The 21,895-nt window shown below is 42.5% G+C and overlaps 1 protein-coding gene across 3 annotated transcripts in view; it reads left to right on the forward strand.

The window, feature by feature from the left end:
• Window positions 1-379: 379 nt before the first annotated feature.
• Window positions 380-21,895, forward strand: part of LOC118362490 (furin-1-like) — a 96,507-nt gene continuing 74,991 nt past the window's right edge. The window contains exons 1-2 of one of the 3 annotated variants that reach the window (XM_052482203.1): window positions 380-452; window positions 6,769-7,071. In XM_052482203.1, coding sequence (XP_052338163.1) covers window positions 6,868-7,071 — 204 coding nt within the window. In that variant the 5' untranslated portion in view covers window positions 380-452; window positions 6,769-6,867. Of the gene's footprint in view, window positions 453-815; window positions 1,593-2,803; window positions 2,938-6,768; window positions 7,072-21,895 lie in introns of those variants that run through there. The other 2 variants (XM_052482199.1, XM_052482201.1) reach the window with 2 other exon arrangements.

The raw sequence follows: 21,895 nt of genomic DNA on the forward strand, positions 1-21,895 counted from the left end.
CGTAAAGTTAATAAGGTAAGCAACAAAACGCACAGCAGCACTTAAACAAGTCTGCAAGTTGTGACCGGAAATGAGACGTTCAAGTTGGTTTGATAGGTTTAACACTAAAATGGGATATTTCATTTAACATTCTAGAACACCACTGATCAGGGGCTGCGCTGAACGTAATCACTGCCAGTAGTCCAACCAGCCGCAAGATGGAGGTATTATTCCTAAAGGTTTTAACTAAACTTTTATTTGAGTCGACCACTGACCAATGTTCGGTGGAAGATTAAAACATTTTTCAAAATTCATTTTCAATCTATTTTACAAACAGGGTTGCAATTGTATTTAGCCTTGGATCAGACAAGCCAATGAAAGTGACCAGATTGAAAAGTATAATAATGTCGTTGATTGGCTGAGTAGGCTGGCGTAATTAAGCTTTGAGCAGCTGTATACTTCAACAGAGCCAGGTGGGTTTTTGTCTGGGCAAAGGCAATTTAAAAGACTGGGGTGGAAGGGTTTTTCTTCGTTTGAGTTCTTCTTGGAAGGCTCTTCAGCTCAGAGCTTTTGAAAACGAATTTGTAGTGGTTGTTTTAGGGTTGTGTGTGAGGGCCCTATTATTTAAAACCTAAACCACAATGTTATGCATATAGGCTATATTATAATGCATATATGATGCTCATCAAAATGAAAACATCTGGTCTTTGCACTACCCCCCCCCCACAAAAAAAACAAACAATTATTAACACAGTGCAGACAATATTTGTTATAGATTATTCCAGCAGATGGCACTATACTACTGTGTATATTACTCTTGAGCAGTAGGTGTGTCCAAATCCTGTGCATTTTCTCCTTGCCCTCGTTCGCCATGACGTATTTCCTGAGGGGCTATGTGATGTGGACCCCTCAGCTGTTTTGAGAGGGTTCATATAATCATGTTTATTTTATTTTATTTTGTAACCATTAACAATGTAGTATGATAGTTGTAAGACTATATTCGATTAATTAGTATATCGAAGAAGACAGGGGGTCATGCGTAATGTAAACGGGAATTGGTAAACCTACAGAATAAACCCTCCTAAGGCATTGGAAAGTTTCCTGATAATTGAGGCGCTCATGGGGTGTTTTGTACTGGTGTACCTTCGTTCCTGGAAGAGGCCAGACTAGTTGTTTAGTGCGAGGAGTGTGCTTTGCCTGTCATCGGCATTGCCTTGTCCCTATCAACGGAGACACTCGGGCTGTAACTGTCTGTGTCCGCCAAAAGGGCATTACGAGCCTGGCTTTAACGATAGCTGAAACATGACGCCGTCGACGTTGATCCCGGTTGTTGTTGTTCTGTGAGAGTGGGTTTGTGTGAAATTATATTCCGATCGCCGTCCAAATCGGTAAAATCAGAGAAACAGAAGGCTGGGATTAAACAAGGGAAAATTGTGCTCTGAGCGCGTGCTCTGAGCGCCGCAGAATCGCAATAGGCTACATTGTATCAAGTAGTTGTAGCTGATAACGCGATACAGTGTTGCTTTACTGAAATACCAGCGGGAGACGATCCAGGAACGTCTTGTATTCGAAGTTTATCGCCCAGCTGTATGCAGTTGTCAAGGACATTTGTGGTAAGTTGTCTTTTTTTATAGCAATAATAAGCCATTTCTGCTATGAACCACAATTGTTGTCATAAAATATAATGAAACTTGAATGGTTTAATGACACGTGGGATAACTTTTTGAGACACGAGCAGAAGTTTTATTTTATAGCCTAACTGGGCATGTTGACTCACTGGTATAACTGCCAAAAGAGGAGATATTCACTGTTTTGCGACCAACATTAAGAAAGACGTCTTGAAATACTTTTTGATTTGAATTGTAGCTTGGCTCCTTATGATTTGAAGAAGGATCTATTCGGCGGAGTAAACGCTATTACTGTCGCTTTGCTACTGTATATGATCATTTTTTTCATGGTAATTTAATACTTGTGGCAGATAATATTCATTATCTGCAAGCAACATACAATGGAGTGTTAGAGGAGCTCAAGACAAGAAGACAGTATATTGTAGTATGCTGTAAATGTTAAAACCTTAGGACCTGGATCTTTTTTTGTGGATTGTGATACAAATGTAGTTTATTCATCACGTATTCAAGTGATTATCACCTTTTAAGTGCCCCCGTCATGTCTCCGTGTTAGAGTGTGTGTCAAAGCACAGCAGTCCTCTCCCGGGGTTCCAATTAGCCTATGGGGAAAATGCAAATTCTGCAAATAACCACTGGGCTCTGTGAAAGTTTGTTTCTGTTTGAGATTTCTTGACTTTCTAGCCATTCTTCAACTCATGAGCCAGTGGCCATGTTTTGATTGCTAGTAGGGAGACCTGACACCTCTGGCAGGGGAAATGCTGAAGTATTCTAACCTTGGGCACTGCTCCGTGGTTTGCCAATGTTATCTCCTGTCAAGGGCAATAGCAGCATCACCACCCCCATCTGCAGTTTGACTTACACTTTGTAGAATGTAATGTGTTTTCCATTTGGCCTTTGGTGACCCTTTTTAGATAATTTCAAGCAGAGTTATGAAATGTATGACTACTTGCTGATTTTGATTCACATTTATCTGTTAACACTTGTGCAGCTTTATAATATTTGCTGCCAAACCTTGACGTATGGTATCATTTACTCTGCGAACACTTATGAGCACTGGCAGCAAAATGGCTGGTTTCCCACTTTCTCCTGCGAGCAGTAAAGTAGTTGTGCTTTTGTTATTCCACGGTGTATGGTTTTTATACTGACATTAAACTCCGGCTGAACGGTTGAGTGCCCAGATGAGGTCACTAGGGGCGGTTGTACTTTGAGCCATGCATGTCTGTGAACGTTAAAGGGAGGCTTGGGGAAGGTGCTCACCTCTGTCTGTGTGTGCTGCCTCCGCATCAGATCGAACTGCATCAGAATCACAACAACAGTCTGAAGCTCAAAGGTGAGCTGCATATTTTACAGCTTTTTCCCCCTTGAAAGTGTTAGTAATGTCATTTTGGAATGTCAGGTTCTTGTTTCTTGAGCTGTCAATCAGTGCATATTCCTGCTATTGTAACAGTGTGGTTCTTTCTGCCATTTCTAGTTAAAATTGCCTTGTATTTGATGGTTTTGGCCAAGTGTTCTGTCAGAATAATGCATCCGTTCTGAAAGCTGAAGTTGTTCCACCAGAGTTTTCATATGGGTACTATTTGTAGAGTTAAAAAAAAAAATGTTTAGTGATGAAAAGATTCATCAACCCCTCTAAAATATAATGATGTTGCCGGCTAGTACGACAGCAAAACAAGGCATTGCATAAAGTGGAAATGTTGCTGCTTGTTAGGTGGGTATGTTTTGTCGGGTCTATTGTAACAGCTGTAACAGAACACACTGCCTGGAGCACTGGACAGGGATTTGACAGCCACTCTGCCAATGGATTTCACAGACCCTAGTATTTCAACTAGGTCTTTGAAAAGTTCTCATTGAATGAAAACATTTGATGCATTCCAGGTTAATTCAGATAATTATTTTGTCTTGTTTGTAGCCTCTTTAAACTGTAATGTTTTGGTTGCTTTTGAGCTCAATTAACAAGTTGTTTTGCCAGAAACTAATCACTCTGACCATGTGGTTGAGCAGGTTTTAAGACAATGCTTAATCCGGACCTCTGCATTAGAGGTCGACCGATTTATCATTTTTCTAAGCTGATACCAATTATTGGAGGACCAAAGAAAAGCCAATACCGATTAATCGGCTGATTTTAACAATAAAAAAACGTGGTTTTTAAAATATATATATTTTATATGTATTTGTAATAATGACAATTACAACAATACTGAATGAACACTTATTTTAACTTAATATAATACATAAATAAAAATCAATTTAGTCTCAAATAAATAATGAAACATGTTCAATTTGGTTTAAATAATGCAAAAACAAAGTGTTGGAGAAGAAAGTAAAAGTGCAATATGTGCCATGTAAGAAAGCTAACATTTAAGTTCCTTGCTCAGAACATGAGAATATATGAAAGCTGGTGGTTCCTCTTCAATATTCACAGGTAAGAAGTTTTAGGTTGTAGTTATTAGAGGAATTATAGGACTATTTCTCTCTATCGTTTGTATTTCATATACCTTTGACTGTTAGATATTCTTATAGGCACTATAGTATTGCCAGCCCAATCTCGGGAGTTGATAGGCTTGAAGTCATAAACAGTGCTGTGCTTCATGCATCGGGAAGAGCTGCTGGCAAACACAGGAAAGTGTTTGTTTGCTTACGAGCCTGCTGCTGTCTACCACCGCTCAGTCAGACTGCTCTATCAAATATCAGATCATAGACTTAATTATAATATAATAAACACACAGAAATACAAGCCTTGGTTTCTGGATTTGACCATATTAATTACTTATTTCGAAAACAAAACATTTATTCTTTCAGTGAAATACGTAACCGTTCCGTATTTTGTCGAATGGGTGGCAACCCTAAGTCTAAATATTCCTGTTACATTGCACAACCTTCAATGTTATGTCACAATTATGTATAATTCTGGAAAATGAATTACGGTCTTTGTTAGGAAGAAATGGTCTTCACACAGTTCGCAACGAGCCAAGGGGCCCAAACTACTGCATACACCCTGACGCGAAAGCGCTTTTGTTAAATCATCACCCGTTTGGCGAAGTAGGCTGTGATTCGATGATAAATTAACAGGCACCGCATTGATTATATGCAACACAGGACAACCATGTGTAGTTAACTAGTGATTATGTTAATATTGATTGTTTTTTATAAGATAAGTTTAATGCTAGCTAGCAACTTACTTTGGCTCCTTGCTGCGCTTGTGTAACAGGTGGTCAACCTGCCACGCAGTCTCCTCGTGGATTGCAATGTAATCGGCGTAATACTGATTTGTTATGAACTTGAAATCGGCCCTAATTAATCGTCCATGCCAATTTAATCGTTCGACCTCTCCTCTGCATTGTGTCTTTAGCATTGCATATAATTCTGCAAGTGGATCATAAATCTTTGGGCACAAAGAAGTTTTGGTGTGCCCGAATAAATGTTTATTTTATGTAATGTTATTTGTGATGGAATTAGGATACTATAGTACAAATTTAAACATTTAGTTATGAGTCAGGAGGGATTTTGTCATCCCTATACATTTTCTGAAAGGCGCAGTCAGAAGTAGTTTTATAGCTAGATCAGTATTGAAGCGATTTTTAACTGTGCCATGCTACTTTGTACCTCTGTCTGCTATTTTTATCTTTAATGGGTTGAATACTCCAGGATTTTTCACCCAGCTTCTCATTTAGCATATTCATGCCATGCAACACTATCTCTCTGCTTTGTTTCTGCATTTCAAGACAGTCTTTTTTCCAGCCTATCTGTAATTTGCATTTATTGGGTTTCAAGTGCCAAAAGTGCTTCAAAGGGGAGCCGAGCCTTGCATGTTTTTTTCATATTTTCTTCTTTCAAATTTCCTGTGTGGAACTTGAGCCTCCAAGGTTCCTCAGCCAGAGTCCTATCCCAGCTGAGGTCTCATAACTGACTGACTGCCAATGGCTAACACTCATCCTCATAGGGGAGATTTCAGCTGGTCGTCCCATCACTCTCTCTCTTGGACTCGCTCTGTGACTCATCATCATCCAATTTCCTTTTGAAAGATCGAGCTGGAAATTAAATGTTATGTTCGATGAAAAGTCTTCTTGGAAGGTTGAGGAACAGGTAGGGCCAGTGTTCTTTGTAGCTTTTTGGGGAGTTAATGGAAGGGCGGAAGTCTCAAAGCAGCCTCAACCACATTCTCTGAAGTCAGCAGGCTACATTTCTTAATTGGTTTCACTCTGAACACCTCTCATACTAGTGGTTAGGGATCTCTATGGGATTGGACAGTTGTTTTTTCTTCCCATGATTCCTGTTCAGTGTTCTTTACTTGGAAAAGTTTGTCTGACATCTCATTAGTGAACCTAGAGTAGTAGTCTAACCTAGAGTAGTAGTCTAACCTAGAGTAGTAGTCTAACCTAGAGTAGTAGTCTAACCTAGAGTAGTAGTCTAACCTAGAGTAGTAGTCTAACCTAGAGTAGTAGTCTAACCTAGACTAGTAGTCTAACCTAGACTAGTAGTCTAACCTAGACTAGTCATTGCTGGGCGAAAGTCTCCTATCTTGGCTTACAGAAAAGAGGGGAAGTAGAGTTGTACATGTGTGATCATAAGCTTTGCATTATACATGGTAAGAGACATCCACTTCTCCACCACCTCCAGTGCTGAGAAAAGCCAAGAAGCAAAGTTAGGAGAGAAATAATTCTGGATTTGTTACTAGTTTGTCAGGTGAACAGGCTGAAAAGTCTGCCACACACAAACCGTCTGCATTTGCAATCAACATTTTCATGCTATAGAAATTGGTATGGACTCTGTTTCCTTCAACTAATGATTCTTGTTTTCTTTCAAAGTGCCTTTTGTAACTCCAAATACAATACGTATTTAATTGTCATAGCTTCACTGAAAGGGAGAAGTAAGGACCTTGGACTCCTTTACCTCCAAAAGTAATTACAGTCTGTTGTTAATCTGGTATTGTTCCCCTGTAAATTTTGATATCTTCACATCACTCCGCTCTCCTTTTGTAATGCTGTTGCAATGTAACAAGTGAGCAAACCTTGGCAGGATTGACGTCTCTCTGACAATACATACTGCTTCAGCTCACTATTACAGCACTCTGAATAGAAGTTGTAAGAGTTGTTGTTCTCATTGTGCTGAGCTCTGCTACATGTTTCTAACTCTCTCTCTCTCTTCTTCTCGGTGATCCCAGGTGCAGTGACTGTCCTGTGCGGTCTCTCTCCACCCCTGTTTGTCCCCCCGGCCTATCATAAAGACGCTGAGCTCAGGGACTGCGCTGCTGTAGGACCCCATGGCTCTGGGCCTTCCATCCTCCTCCATGGGCCCCTGGTCCCGGCTTACTGAGCGGCTGCTGTTGGGGCTCCTGCTGGTGTCTGGGCTGGGCATGGCCCTTGGTCAGAGGGTTTACACCAACACATGGGCTGTCCACATCGCTGGAGGACCACACGAGGCTGACCTCATTGCCAGTAAACACGGCTTCGTCAACCATGGCAATGTGAGTTGTTGGGGATTCTTCACCCTCTTTTGTTTGTCTCTGTGTGTTTTGTCTAAGTGAATAATTAGGGAACATCTACTGCAGAAAGTGCTGCTCTAGACCGCTTTTCCCACATTGCCTTTTAGTGCCAAAATACCTGACCTTAAATTGGCTTAAATATTTATTAGACTTGGAAGATGCCAGCTTCAGACACTTGGAACCAATTTAATTATATCACTTTGCTATAGCAGAAAAAATACTGATCTTTAAAAAAAATATTATATATCGGAGTAATATTGACAGTGTTAGATATTTATTTCCCATATAACTTGTAAATAGCAGTGCATCTTCTGTAGATTTAGGATAAATATTAGTTTACCATAGGCAGTGGTCCTTATAGAAACCCCTTGATGACTGTTGAGTTTCAGTTCATCCATTCCAGAGAAATGACTCACCCAAACAGACTAAACACAGTTACCTGAACGACTGCAGCATTGCCTTTCTGGGTAAGATGCCTCTTCTGTTACTCTCTTACTGAGAGTGGCTGACCACAACCTCCATATGAATCAAATCACATTCTATTGTTCACATACACGTGTTTAGCAGATGTTATTGTGGGTGTAGTGAAATGCTTGAATGATACACCTGTGTGTGTCTGGAAATTTCTGCATTGTCCTGAAAGCATCACTCTGCTTTTCACACAGCTTTGATCTCATTGCTTAAGGGGAGGAGCCCCCCCTGCCATCTCTCTGACATGTTAGCATCCTCAACACTAACAGTCTTTCATGCTTTTCAATTTCTGTTCAATTAAACATCCCACAAACTTTTTTCTGTGGTGGTCTTCCTTTGTTGCAGATGAGAGGCAAGTCATGGTACATTTCATGTGGCATTAACAGAACTTACTCCCTGTCTTCTCCTCAATGTGTTGTGTTGTGGCATTGTTTGCATAGCTGAGCTATGTGTTTGACAGGAACAGTTTATCCTATAGGAGCCTCCTGACTGGAACGCCCAATCAGAGCGTGGGTGAGATGGGACTTTGAACTATGAATTGCACAGTGCGGCTGAGGGAAGACTAACAGGCAGTGACAGGAATGGGACTCCGATCCAATGAGCAACACCACCAGGGTTTAGGTTTTCACTTTTCCTCTCCCTCCTTCCGTTTCGAGGACAATCTATGATTAATTAAACTCTCCTTGGGGGGGGGGGGGTGCAAGAAATGAAACATTTCCTGTTTGTAAGTGGGCCATTATATTCTCTGGTTGTAAGTGGGCCAATTATATTCTCTGGTTGCTCCATCAGAAGACTTCAATGTGGGCATGATGAATATAATTACTTCGTTTTTTTGCCTCTGTCTTTCTGCATCCATTTCACATGTAACTTTTATAGCTTCTTCCTGGTTAGCCTGTATCCTGCTAGGCAACTAAATCTCACAGCATCCAGTTAGAGATCATTCGATGATTCATCTGGTCATGGAAAATATCAGAGTGTAAGATAATAATTATTCTGGTGACATAAGGTGATACCGTTAGGTTTTTTATCATTCTGACATGTCTATGTAATAGTTTCCATACAGATTTATTTTGTATGCTGCCTAGTTTGGAAATGTAGTGGCTGTAAGTCAATTTCCTTTAAAATGCCCTTTTGCCTAAAGGTCTGTTTCATACTCATGCCATGGGCAATAATGTTGATTTATCAAATAATGATCTGAACCACATAGTAAACATCAGCTTAGCCCGTTTTAGAGCTCAGACCAACTCAATAAAGGTTGCAAATGGGGGGGGACATCTATCAATGGTTTCTGAAAACTCATCAGAGAGAGATGAAATAAGATTGCTTAATATGTTGGGAAAATAACTGGGGAGGATTGTGAAATCACTAGCTAGTGAGCAAACACAAATGGTTGCAAGAAAATATTATATATTTTTAGTGTTCTTTATAATATGTTTACATTGCATCCATGAACAGATTATATTTTGGGCTATGGGAAGGTCAGACGATAAACCTTCCCTCACACTGACTCCTAGTTTGTATTTAGTGGGTGTATAATGTCAGTAATTGGTAGTGGTGTGGGCTTGTTGGCTGACGTGTGGGTTACTGATTGGTTCTCATGGAAAGGGGGACGCAGTAATTCTTCCTTCTGAGGGAATTGAAGGAGCGTTTAATCAGCCTGCCCTGCCAGTGTGACCGGTGACCGGACCTAACGTGGTAGTTTGAGTTTATTTTATTTTTACAGGGACAGTGCACATTAATCAACGTTTCAGTAAAAGTGCCTGTTTTAGCCAGCCGGCTAATTTTCAACCGCAGTCCCTGAGCTTAGCTTAGTTTACCTCTGTAGCAGTCGGTCAACCAGGGACAGTAGTGGATATTTGGGGGGCGAGGTATGGGATTGTTACTCCTTCTTCCACATCAGCTGACCCCTCTTTCCCTTGTGTGATATGACAGTAATTGAAGAGCTTGGTCGTTTACAAAGCCAGGCTTCCTGCCCTGGGGCAGGCTTGGACTGTGGGTCTCTCTGTTGACAGATGTTAGGCTTCTCCATTTTAAAGACTATACCCCACCACTCTTCACAGGGCATCCATTTTTGATTAGGGCACCCAGATCAGCCACCTCACTGTATTCCGACAGCATTTCTTACCGATCAACAGGAATGTTGCAAACTATTCAGTAATCTTACTGTGAAATGTCCAATGGCCTTGTTTTTACTGTGATTACTGGGAAGCCATTAACTATGTGTTAGCCATAAGGGAGTAAGGAATCCAGACATGACCATTAGAGACACTTACTCAGACTGTGTCCAGGAAACTGTGAGCTGTGTGTGGGCGTCTGTCTGTATGACTGCTGAGTAGATTTGTCCCATCACCATAAAGGGATCTGAACATGTTGGAGACTTAAAAAGCTGTTTTGAGCCAAAATGGTGAAAAGTTTTGGGCCTCCGTTCGGCTGACCAAAGCCAAGTTTAGCCAAGCCTCATTGGTCAGATCAGTAACTCTACTCAGCTAATGTGCTTTACTCTGACCTTTTGCTCTGGCAAAAAACAACACTATTTTCTCTACATGGTTATACCTGGCCCAGCCCCAGACCTACAGCGGGGAGGGACATGCTGTAATCACAACACTTCAGCTTTTATAAGCTCTTGTCCTCCACTTTAGAGTTGTCTGGAAATGGAGTCTGAAATGTAGTTACAGTTTTCTCTCCGCAGCAGTGTGGTATTGGAGTCTTCTCAGACTCCAATACCACACAGATTGCTCTTCCATTGCCCTCGGGACTCTTGAGTAATAAGGCAGCCAACTTCCTCAATAGGAGCGTGGCACTTCTGTGGTGGTTGCACCCCGTCTAATGGTATATATTTGGCCTTCATGTTTACTCAATTGCAGTGGGCTCCAGTTAGAGGACAAAGTTGACCCTTGTCATGCTGTTAGCTTTCACACTGCTAGTAAGTACTCAGTCACTGTGTGTGTGATAATATAACGCTACCACCTCCAACGTGGCTACAGGAAAACCACAGTGTTTTGACATCTGCATAGGCTGTTGTAAACACATTATCTTGACACCCAGATCAGCCACCTCACTAGTAGTTTCTACATGCCTCATCCTCTGTCTCTTTATCAGCTTGGTGACGCACTGCGTGACCTTAACTCTCTCAGACCCAAATCATAAACCTGCCGGGAGGAAAAGGCCTTTCACAGGGTGACGTGGCATGAAACCTGCAAACGTAGAAATTCCCAGCCAATGTGTCCCTGGAAGATTGAACATCGCACCTAGAGCAGCACTGACGACAGCGGTGTTTGTTTTGTGGACAAGGCAAGGCCACAAACGGCATCAGGCAAGGTTGATGACTTGATGGGCTGTTGATGCAATGTGTGCAGCCCCCCCACTCATTAAAATAGACCATTAGGCAAAGGAGAGGGGGCCAACTGGGCACTAAGAGTGAGAGGGAGCGAGGAGCTCTGTACGGCCTGCTTGGCTGAATGAAGTGTGAGATGATTGGAGTATGGTAATGAAGGGAGCAGCGTTTTACATTTACGAGGAGGTGCTGGGGTGTAGAGCAGCGAGTCGGACGGCGGGTGCTGAACTCTCCATAGGTGGTGTGTGTGTGTGTGGGGTAAGGTCATGCTGGGGGTGTTCCGTCCGTCTGTATTTTGAAGGCCTTCCAGACTCATCTCATTACCATGTGGATCAGTGTGAGTATGTATTCATCTGCTTTATCTAGCTGTATAGAAGGCCATGGCTTGAGCCCACAGCTGCAAGGACTTGGGCCATACAGAACCATGACTACACCGTACTACATGGAACAGTCACATATGTTCAGCCAACAGTACATCATTTATGTGCCGTATCTGGAAGGAGATGAAACGATCATGCAGAAATGCAATAATACCATCATGCAGAGAGATTCTCTATTGAAATAGCTGTACTTAATGATCTTCCTGATGCAGTGAGGCCTCCGTCGCCAGTCATTGTGCAAAAGCAATTGTAGTAGATCTCTAATCAAAGCAGTGATTGTGCCTTTCTTGGACTGATGGTGAAGGAAAAGAGGGTTGCGTGAACAGGACCTGGTGAGGAATGGCATGCCCCAGCTGTGGTGTGGGGCTGGTGTGTGCAGGTGTTGTATTGAAGTGGAGGGAGGGCAGGGGGATCACAGGCTGCAGCTGAGGGGGTTTTATGACCCCCCCCCCCCACTGATTGTCCCTGTAGAGTTACCCTCCACCCCTGGGACTCAGCAGCTCTGGCCCCTGGCTGTTTTTTTTACAGCAATGAGCCACTGATGTCTCTGTTAAAAACACAAGCACCTTTTTCTAATTTCACTGTTAAAAGTGGATTTGATAGTTGGCCAAATGGCCCGAGAATATATAATTTTTCTCGTTGCTTGCTAGAGCTCTCTGACAATGCAGGTGTACTGCGGTAGTTGGCGTTTCTCAATTTTGGGTGTTTTGCCTAAGCTCTGTGTCTTGCCTGCCTGAGACGTCTCTACTCCATCATGCCTGAGACGTCTCTACTCCATCATGCCTGAGACGTCTCTACTCCATCATGCCTGAGACGTCTCTACTCCATCATGCCTGAAGCTCATAAAGCCTGTGATGTTGTTGAGGCTTGAGTCCTGGTGTTAAATCTGTCCCTCTGCTGGAATAGTCTGCTATTTCTGGGGCTCACCTCGTCTCGTGTGGTTTACTGCCCCTGCCTGGCTTAATGGTCTCATCTCTCTGGTCCTCTTTCTACCTAATCCTGATTAAACACATCTATCCACAGTCAATTACTGTCATTATAGAGTGATTTTCACCCTGGCTTTTATAACATGGGTGACCTTCTGGCACCGTCATTGGGTTGGGGTAAGTCGACTGGCAGAAGTTACACACTTGTATATGAAGTTGAGAGGTGTTTGAAAAGCAGTGTTTGCATGATGGATGTCTTTCTTTTCTCCACCTACTTTCATAGTTCCCAGGAATTTAGAACAGGTTTGTGCTGTTTCCCTTTTCGAGAAGAGATGCAAATGCCTTGCTACTGGTGTACAGATCTTCAACAAAATCTCCCTTTTCTATCCTATTTTCTTCTTCTTTTGATTATTTATAGACAGATGTGGGAAGGAAGCTGATTAATAAATAAATGCCTCATTGTTTCCTGCACACGCACATCAAAGTAGAATCCAGCGTTTCTCAGAACCCTGCCGTTTCCTTTTTTCTCAAAGAGCACTGTGGTTTCTGTCACTAATGGCTGTTGTGAACGCTTCCTGTGTTCAGGGTGTAAGCTAGGATGAGGAAGTGCAAGGTGGGGTACTCTTATTAGAGAAGGTCAAATCTCTTCATCTTTATGATAATAAGAACAGGAGCCTCCAGTTAATTTCATTGGTTGAACCTCCAACTCTGTGCCTGTGTGTTAAGAGTACTCTATCCCTTCTGTACTACGTGGAACCACAAGGCCTAGCATTAAACCCATACATGATCTAATGGGGAAGTCCATCTCTGCCATCGTGAGATGGGCTGATTCTAATCAGTGCTGGTACAGAACAGCACCATGACTGGGCGGGATTAGTGTTAAAGGGGGCAATTCCATCTAAAATGCCCCATGAGTATCAACATGTGAAGTTCATAGGCTCATGTCAAATGAAGGTGTAGACTTTTTGAGAAATTAAAGCATATACAATTTTCAACCATTTTCCATCCTACAAATTAGGAATAAGCAAAGGCTTATCAGTAACGCAATTACTGCAATAACGGAATTACTGCAATTTAATTGGCTACAATGGGAAATGATAGTAGTCACAAACCACAGTTGGGTCACCTGCTACTGTCCTTCCTTCCACTGGCATACTGTTATATTCAGCTCATAACTTTTATATTTTCTATATTTTTTTTCCCTTTTGTCTGGTGGTCAAAGCAAGACTGTGAGAATCTGGACAATCCCTCCCTCTCACTCTTACACTCTTTCTCTCTCTGCTGCTCTCCCTCTTCTCTCTCCAGTTAATGGGCACGTTCCTCTGCCTCCACATTGCTGATGCCTGCCAGATCTTACAACGCCTAGATGGGTATTTTATCAGCTAACCACATATGTTACAACAATCTGTCAGTTGGTGACAGTAAATGACGTGCCATGCAATCGGCGTCTGAGCTGCATGCACCTACTTACCTGCCCTCTTTATTTGCTGTGACAAGCATCTTCACCGACAGACACTGGATGTCCATGGATGTTGAAAAGTAGTTCATTGAAATTTGGTCAATCCACCCTGGCCGGACCAAATCTGAACCAATCATAGACGTCTGTTTCACAAGTTTGCACAGCACAGCAGTGCACACTGGAGTGGAGTACAGTATAATGTACTATACTGAATATATCTACTGTACTCTACTCTGTGATGTTCAAGCTTGTGAAAAACAGATGTATATGATTGGTTCAGATTTGGTCTGGTCCGGGCCAACCAAATGTGGTCTTGTTTGGGGACGGAGCTCATTATAATAATAGCCAGTGTGTAGATTAATACCCAAATAATTGAAATATTTCCCCAAAATTTCTACCTTTGTGTACCAATTCAGGCTACATCACCATGAAGATAATGATATCCATAATTATGAATATCTGTATAGTACAGCTCAGGGACCAATGTTATAATTCTGTTACCAGATGTAAATACACTTCGACTATAGTTCGGTGTCATGTCATAGCTGACAACCCATTCTTTCTGCAGACTTAATATTAATTCGTAGCAGATATATTTTAGTTTTTGGAGAGGAAAATAAATCTGTAATCCTGTTACCAAACTTTGCATCTGCACAGTTCTTCCAGTAATTGTGTTTTTGTGAAATGTTCTGTGTAAATTGTTCAGTGGTCCTTGTGTTTTAGAGTTATGGTTTGTTAAACATTGAAATTTATGTTTTTTCTTTGGCATACATTTTAAAGTGAAAAATGGGATTCTAAGTGTAATTCTGTTATTGTTTAATTGCCCTGGGAAATATTGATGTCGATATCCTAAAGGCATGGCTAACTATGGCAAGCTAAGGCCTATACACTACATGTAGCAAGACTGGAGGCCTATCTGTGCACCACAGGCATCCGGAGTGTTTATCTGTTAGATTCCCCATCTGTATAGTTCTTGTTTTTGCTCTAGACTTCTCTGTTCTGTTGTCAGAAGTGTCTCTGCTCTGTCTCCTTCCCAGTGCATTTACATTTGTTTTGATCTTGTGATTGTGCGAAACGACAAGATCATTTTCATGCAAGGTAATGCACAACACATCCGCATGCTCATCTCTTTAGCAGATGATCTCTGGCATAGAGCTGGACAATGAGGACTAGACGATTGTAAGTGCGCATTGCAGCGGTGCCAAATTACTTTTTGTTCCAAATGTCCATGGGCATATTGTAGTGCAGTGCCAGAACTCTCTGCACCTACTGTAAATCACCAGGCCTGGTGACAGTGAGGACAGATGAAAGCTTGCCGCTGCAGAAAAACACTGTGTAGCACACTCTTTGCTATTTTGAACGAAGTTGTTTTTGATAAATAGCTTTACCATGTCTCAAATCGGACAGAGGGCAATCTAGAACGATATAAATATAATCCAGTGTTCATGGGAACTGTGTGTGTTTCCAACTCTTCAAGTCTCTCTACTAGCTGCTGGACCTGAGCCACTCCACCAGCCATAAATCATCTGTGACCCTTTTTGTTTTACTCTTGATGCTTTCTCTAGCCCCCTAAAATGTAGCTATGGCTAATGTGGAACAGAACCTCAGGCTCGAATAGGAGATGCTGGACTCACACAGCCCATAATTGGTCCCTGGGGAGTCCAGGCTATTGACTGGGAGGCAAAAGGGGTTTGAAGTGATTTGCTGGAGAGCAAGGAATGAGGAGGTTATTGGGAGAGGGCGACACAGAGAAAATGGCGCGCTGATGGGCTTTGAGGCCCCACTAGGCAGAATTCAGCTCGACTCCACAAAGGTGCTTTCTCCTGTGCACAGCACCAGTTCAGGTCCTAAACATAACTGAACTCACCCATATCATGCTCACTCACCCCTCTTCATACAACCTCTCTCAAACACAAACTCCTCTTCAACCCCTACTCCCCCTTTCCTCTCACAGCCTGAACACAAGGACTCTCTCATGATATGTTTTTTTAGGAGAAACTGTTAGCGCCCATTGTGGTGTGGTAAGGTGACTTTGTTGGCTTACGAGTTACCACTCCCTTGGTTGGAGAGACTATTGGAAACACTTTGGCTATAGATCTGCTGTGGTAAGTATTGCATTATGGCTTTGCAGTGTTTTGTGACATGGCACACTTGTGCAATCGCTGTGTCAATCTTTAACAGGCCTGTGACTGTGCTGTAAACTCGGCTGTGGCCTACTTTAGCCAATGAGAGCTGACTGGTCTAAGGAGGCGTGCAGCTTCTATACAGCCAGAGCAGGATGCCTCTTAGACTGCAGATTTGAATTGCCGTAATATCACCGCGACTGTGGCTTTTAGACCTAACCATGGGAGTTGGCCCTTAGACCTAACCATGGGAGTTGGCCCTTAGACCTAACCATGGGAGTTGGCCCTTAGACCTAACCATGGGAGTTGGCCCTTAGACCTAACCATGGGAGTTGGCCCTTAGACCTAACCATGGGAGTTGGCCCTTAGACCTAACCATGGGAGTTGGCCCTTAGACCTAACCATGGGAGTTGGCCCTTAGACCTAACCATGGGAGTTGGCCCTTAGACCTAACCATGGGAGTTGGCCCTTAGACCTAACCATGGGAGTTGGCCCTTAGACCTAACCATGGGAGTTGGCCCTTAGACCTAACCATGGGAGTTGGCCCTTAGACCTAACCATGGGAGTTGGCCCTCAGACCTAACCATGGGAGTTGGCCCTCAGACCTAACCATTGGAGTTGGCCCTCAGACCTAACCATGGGAGTTGGCCCTCAGACCTAACCATGGGAGTTGGCCCTCAGACCTAACCATGGGAGTTGGCCCTCAGACCTAACCATGGGAGTTGGCCCTCAGACCTAACCATGGGAGTTGGCCCTCAGACCTAACCATGGGAGTTGGCCCTCAGACCTAACCATGGGAGTTGGCCCTCAGACCTAACCATGGGAGTTGGCCCTCAGACCTAACCATGGGAGTTGGCCCTCAGACCTAACCATGGGAGTTGGCCCTCAGACCTAACCATGGGAGTTGGCCCTCAGACCTAACCATGGGAGTTGGCCCTCAGACCTAACCATGGGAGTTGGCCCTCAGACCTAACCATGGGAGTTGGCCCTCAGACCTAACCATGGGAGTTGGCCCTCAGACCTAACCATGGGAGTTGGCCCTCAGACCTAACCATGGGAGTTGGCCGGTCTCGTAGTGCAGAGAAACTTTCTCCTCCCACCTGTTTTGGTGGTTAACAGTTTACCTCTGCATTGTCTTTGGCCTTTGTTGCTCCCTATAGACGAGTGCCCATCCCCCTCTCTGCTGCGCCCCCTGACATTCATTACAGTGTAAAGATATTCCTCAAAGTGTCTCTGGCATCTTGCGAATGGTGGAATCAACTTTGTTTTGCTCCAGAGTTGGAGTTGAGGCATGGGACATTTTGATGTTTTTGTAACACGTATAACTTTTTGTAACCTTTTTGGTGATGAGCCTGAAGGCAGAGCATTATTTAAAAGGTAAATGACCTTTCAACATCTGCAAAACCATCCTCAACTTGGCCCGTGAGTAAAGTCAGTAGTCGAGGGAAATGCATTGCATTGCAAAAGCTGCTCTTGTTTGGTGCTGTGTAGTTAAGAGACATGACCTGAGTATGACGTAAACCTCTGGACAGAGCTGGGCTGGGATGGCCGCACCCTGACTCCCAAACAAGAAAAGCCAGCTGGTCAGCAGGCGGCCATCTGGAGCCGACATCAGAGGAGTGGACACCCAGATCGCCAGGGACCAGAGGGGCCAGGGACCAGAGACGAGCCAGGGGAACTTAACTGTCTGTTATTCCCCTGTTCCCTCTCAGGACAGGGATGGGTCAGGGCTGAAGGACTGAGGTGAACCACTCACAGGTCACAAGTGCTGTAACTAGAGCCAGATGTGCTGAGGGGACACAAATGACCGCACACACTCACAAACACACGAAACACGCTGGGTCACCTCTCCTCACATCTGACAGGGATGTGTGTAGAAGGCTGTGACAGTAATTGAATAACCGTGTAACTAAAGGTTATGGATAAAGACCTTGACCATAAAATAACCCTCAAAACGGTTTAAATAGACTTACATCCATTTTAGGATTTATTTTATTTTTATTAACTTTATTTTCATGTAGATAAAGGTGTGCTAATGATTTAAGCAATTGTTTTGCTAACTCAGTCTGTCTATTCAACTTTCTACATCTCCTCTCCTATGGCACTTTAGTAAAAATATTTTATGTGGGCATTCTTTTATACTTTGTTATTATTCAACAGCAGTCGACAAGGTTGTTCTGGCTCTGAGGCCTATAATGAACTAATGTGTCGTGGACAATGTGCCAATCCTCTCCAACCTGGCATGGTATAATTTGATACTGAATAGTTTCTTAATTTGTATACTAATCCATGCTGATCAGGCCCAGCTCTGACTGATATGCCGCCCTAGGCGAGAAAGAAAAATTGCCGCCCTCCTATCCCTGCCAAGTAGAATAGTAGCCTAGGCTATACAGTGTCGGCCTGCAATGCATTTTTACGAATGCCCATGTGGTAGCCTCGCGTTTGAAAAACAGGCAATTTAATGTTAATCCCTGTCATTTGGTTATATTGATTTCTGTGAATGCGTGTATTATTTACCGTTCTCACCGCCTGCTACGTGCAAAATGTAGGAAAGTGCCCATTTGGCAATGTCTGATTTCTTTTATGACTCACCACCTCTACCACTAATAAGCTGAGCTTCCCAGCAATTTTTTTCTTCACCTCACACAATGTTAACGAAGTCTGTTTTTCTCACATGTATTGCAAAAGATAGTTCCTTTTAGTATATGACAAATCTTTCCAACACTCCCGGGCCTCTAATCACCAAGCCTCAGTGTGAAAGAGCAAAATATCATGATCTGAAAATTCCATATATCCAGTGGAAACGTCATTTAAAAAAGTAATCTGTCCCGAGCTCACTGGAGGCCCAGAATAAGCTAGTTGATACAATGTTTCAAATTCGCTAGCACCAGCTTCTGGCCGAACCCAGTTGATGATTTGATACAATGTTGCACTTCACTAGCAATAGCTCAAGTCAAAGTGAGGCAGGGAGGTGGAGTAGAGAGATGAATGTAATAACCAGAATTTAACAGGATATTTTCTGTTTTTATTTTTCTGCTTTAGGCCTATGTATTTTCCTTCGTTGACAATGGAAGTTATAGGCCTACTGCTGCACTGGTCTAATAGGCCATCTCTGAGTTCTATGCGTTCATTTCTTTAGTCGCCAGTGGACCACAGCGTATCAATGTGTCCACATGGCAGAGGCTGGTGCTCTCGCCTTAGTTGAATTTGAACTTTTATTTTTGGAATTTGGAATTTTTCTTCATTTTATGATTAACCTATCTAGGACTGGGGTTCCGCAACAGCCAGTGAAAGTGCAGGGCGCCAAATTCAAATTCCTCAAGCATACAAGTATTTTACACCATTTTAATGATAAAATTCTCATTAATCCAGCCACAGAGTCTGATTTGAAAAAGGATTTACAGCGAAAGCACCACAAACGATTGTTAGGTCACCACCAAGCCACAGAAAAACACAGCCATTTTGTCTAGCCAAAGAGAGGAGTCACAAAAAGCAGAAATGGAGAGAAAATGAATCACTAACCTTTGATGATCGTCATCAGATGACACTCATAGGACTCCATCTTACACAATACATGTATGTTTTGTTTGATAAAATTCATATTTATATACAAAAATCGGAGTTTATATTGGAGAGAGCCACATCAATTTACAGAAATACTCATAATAAACATTGATAAAGATTTGACTATTATACATGAAACTTTAGATAAACTTCTCCTTAATGCAACCGCTGTGTCAGATTTCAAAAAAACTTTACGGAGAAAGCAAACCATGCAATAATCGGAGTACAGCCTTTAGACAACAAAGCAGCCAAAAAGATACCCGCCATATTGGGTAGTCAACATTACTCAGAAATAGCATTTTAAATATTCACTTACCTTTGATCTTCATCAGAATGCACTCCCAGGAATCTCAGTTCCACCATAAATGTTTTGATTTGTTCGATAATGTCCATCAGTTATGTCCAAATATCTTCTTTTTGTTAGGGCGTTTGGTAAACAAATCCAAAAGTGGCTTCAGGTCGCGCTGAACATCGGACAAAAAGTTCAAAAAGTTCCGTTACAGCCGGTAGAAACATGCCAACTTAAGTATGGAACCAGTCTTTAGGATGTTTTTAACATAAAACTTCATTAATGTTCCAACCAGACAATTCCTTTGTCTGTACAAATGAAGTGGAACGTAGCTACCTTTTCACGTGAGCGTGCCAGACCGAGGCTGTGGCACTCTGCCAGACCACTCACTCAAAGAGCCCTTATGAGCCCGTCCTTTAGAGTAGAATCATCAAAACAGATTCTAAATACTGTTGACAACTAGTGGAAGCCTTGGGAACTGAAACATAACTAATATCACCCTGTATCTTCAATGGGGGCTGAGTTGAAAAACTATAAACCTCAGATTTCCCACTTCCTGGTTGCATTTTTCTCAGGTTTTCGCCTGCCATATGAGTTCTGTTATACTCAGACATCATTCAAACAGTTTCTATCCAATACTAACAATAATATGCATATGTTAGCATCTGGGACAGAGTAGGAGGCAGTTCACTCTGGGCACGCTATTCATCCAAAAGTGAAAATGTTGCCCCCTATCCCAAAAAGGTTAACCACATGACAATGATTTTAGAAATTAAAATGTTATTGAAATGAAACTTTCACAATAATGCACGTAATAAATAACTGTCCTGCAGATTGGTAGGATAAATTGTAAGGTTCTCCAAACTTCCCCTGAAAAGAACCCGCATCAATCAAAGCCACCAGCATATGTCAGACACGAGCAAATATTTATCCTTTCCTTAAAACGTATGAAAAAACTTAGGCCTACCTTAGGCTTTCCGGATAGGCTACAAGATAATGAATTGACCAGGAAAGTATGAAGGCGACAACTATGCTGTAGTATGACGTTGGCGACAATTAAAATAGAAACAAATACGCGCAACATGTCCATAGCCTATATATCAGTGACGCTGATTATTGAGGTGGAGTGTTGGAAATATTTTTTAAATACTGTAAGGAAATATAATAATCTGGATGTGGACTTACTGTGTGAGGTGAAGATAAGAAATGACTGAGAAGGCCAGCTTATTAGTGGTGGCGAGTTTAGACAATCAGACATCCCCCAAATGGGCACTTTCCTACATTTGCCATTTGCGAGAAGCAGGCCAGGTACTTCTATGAATGCTCAGGCGCGTACGCATCGCCGACATTAACGAGATGGAGAAACCAGACACATGCTCATTGCTCACATGGAGTGTGTAAATAATGGTATGAAATAAACCAAAACGTGTTTCTCACAATTGTAGCAAACAATGTCTCCTCTACGATAATGGTAAATGACTAATTAATACATGCATTAACATTAATGTAACCAAATCAATAGGGTTTAACGGTACATTTACTAGGCCTACGGTGTCATATGTAATGGGGAATTGATAAAAAAAACAAAAACAAAGGGCAAACAATTCACACAATGAATAACGCAAGAATTGTCGGGAGACAGCTGAGCGCCTGCATTCTGGAGAGGGACGCCATTCTTTGCCACCCCCCCCATTCTTCTTGTTGCAACATCTTAAATTATACTGAAGACACTCATCTTCACATTTTAGATGCTTTTTACTGACAGCCGCAACTCAATTAGCTAGACATATTGCAACACGCGCTGTGCAAATTGCAGGTTTCCGAAGTGGGTATAGACCTACCCACCTGTGACTTCAAACAATCCACAGCTGTTTTTAAAAAATAAACCAATGATCCTCTGTGGCTAAGTTATGCTCTCTGGTGACGTTTTTATTTTGACTGGAGTAATTATATAATTTGGGCAAAACATCAATTTCCTTTAGGGGAAGCCAGCACCCTAACAATGCGCTGTGCACCCTCTAACTTTCATTTCCATATTCGCAAGAGGCTGAAACCAGAGATCTATATATAATAATGAGATGCTCATGTCTCCGCTCTAACAATGGGAGTCGTTGTCCCAAAGGCGGGAAGGCACCTATGATCCCTTATTAATGTAATTTGTGTTTAAAGAGTGAATGGGCAAGATTTGAATGGGTGTCCGAAAGATGGCACCCTACACAGGGCAATATTTCCATTCACTACCCTGGGGCATTGGGACAAT

The sequence above is a fragment of the Oncorhynchus keta genome, chromosome 2, assembly GCF_023373465.1.
Source record: "Oncorhynchus keta strain PuntledgeMale-10-30-2019 chromosome 2, Oket_V2, whole genome shotgun sequence".
In the NCBI taxonomy this organism is placed as follows: domain Eukaryota; kingdom Metazoa; phylum Chordata; class Actinopteri; order Salmoniformes; family Salmonidae; genus Oncorhynchus; species Oncorhynchus keta.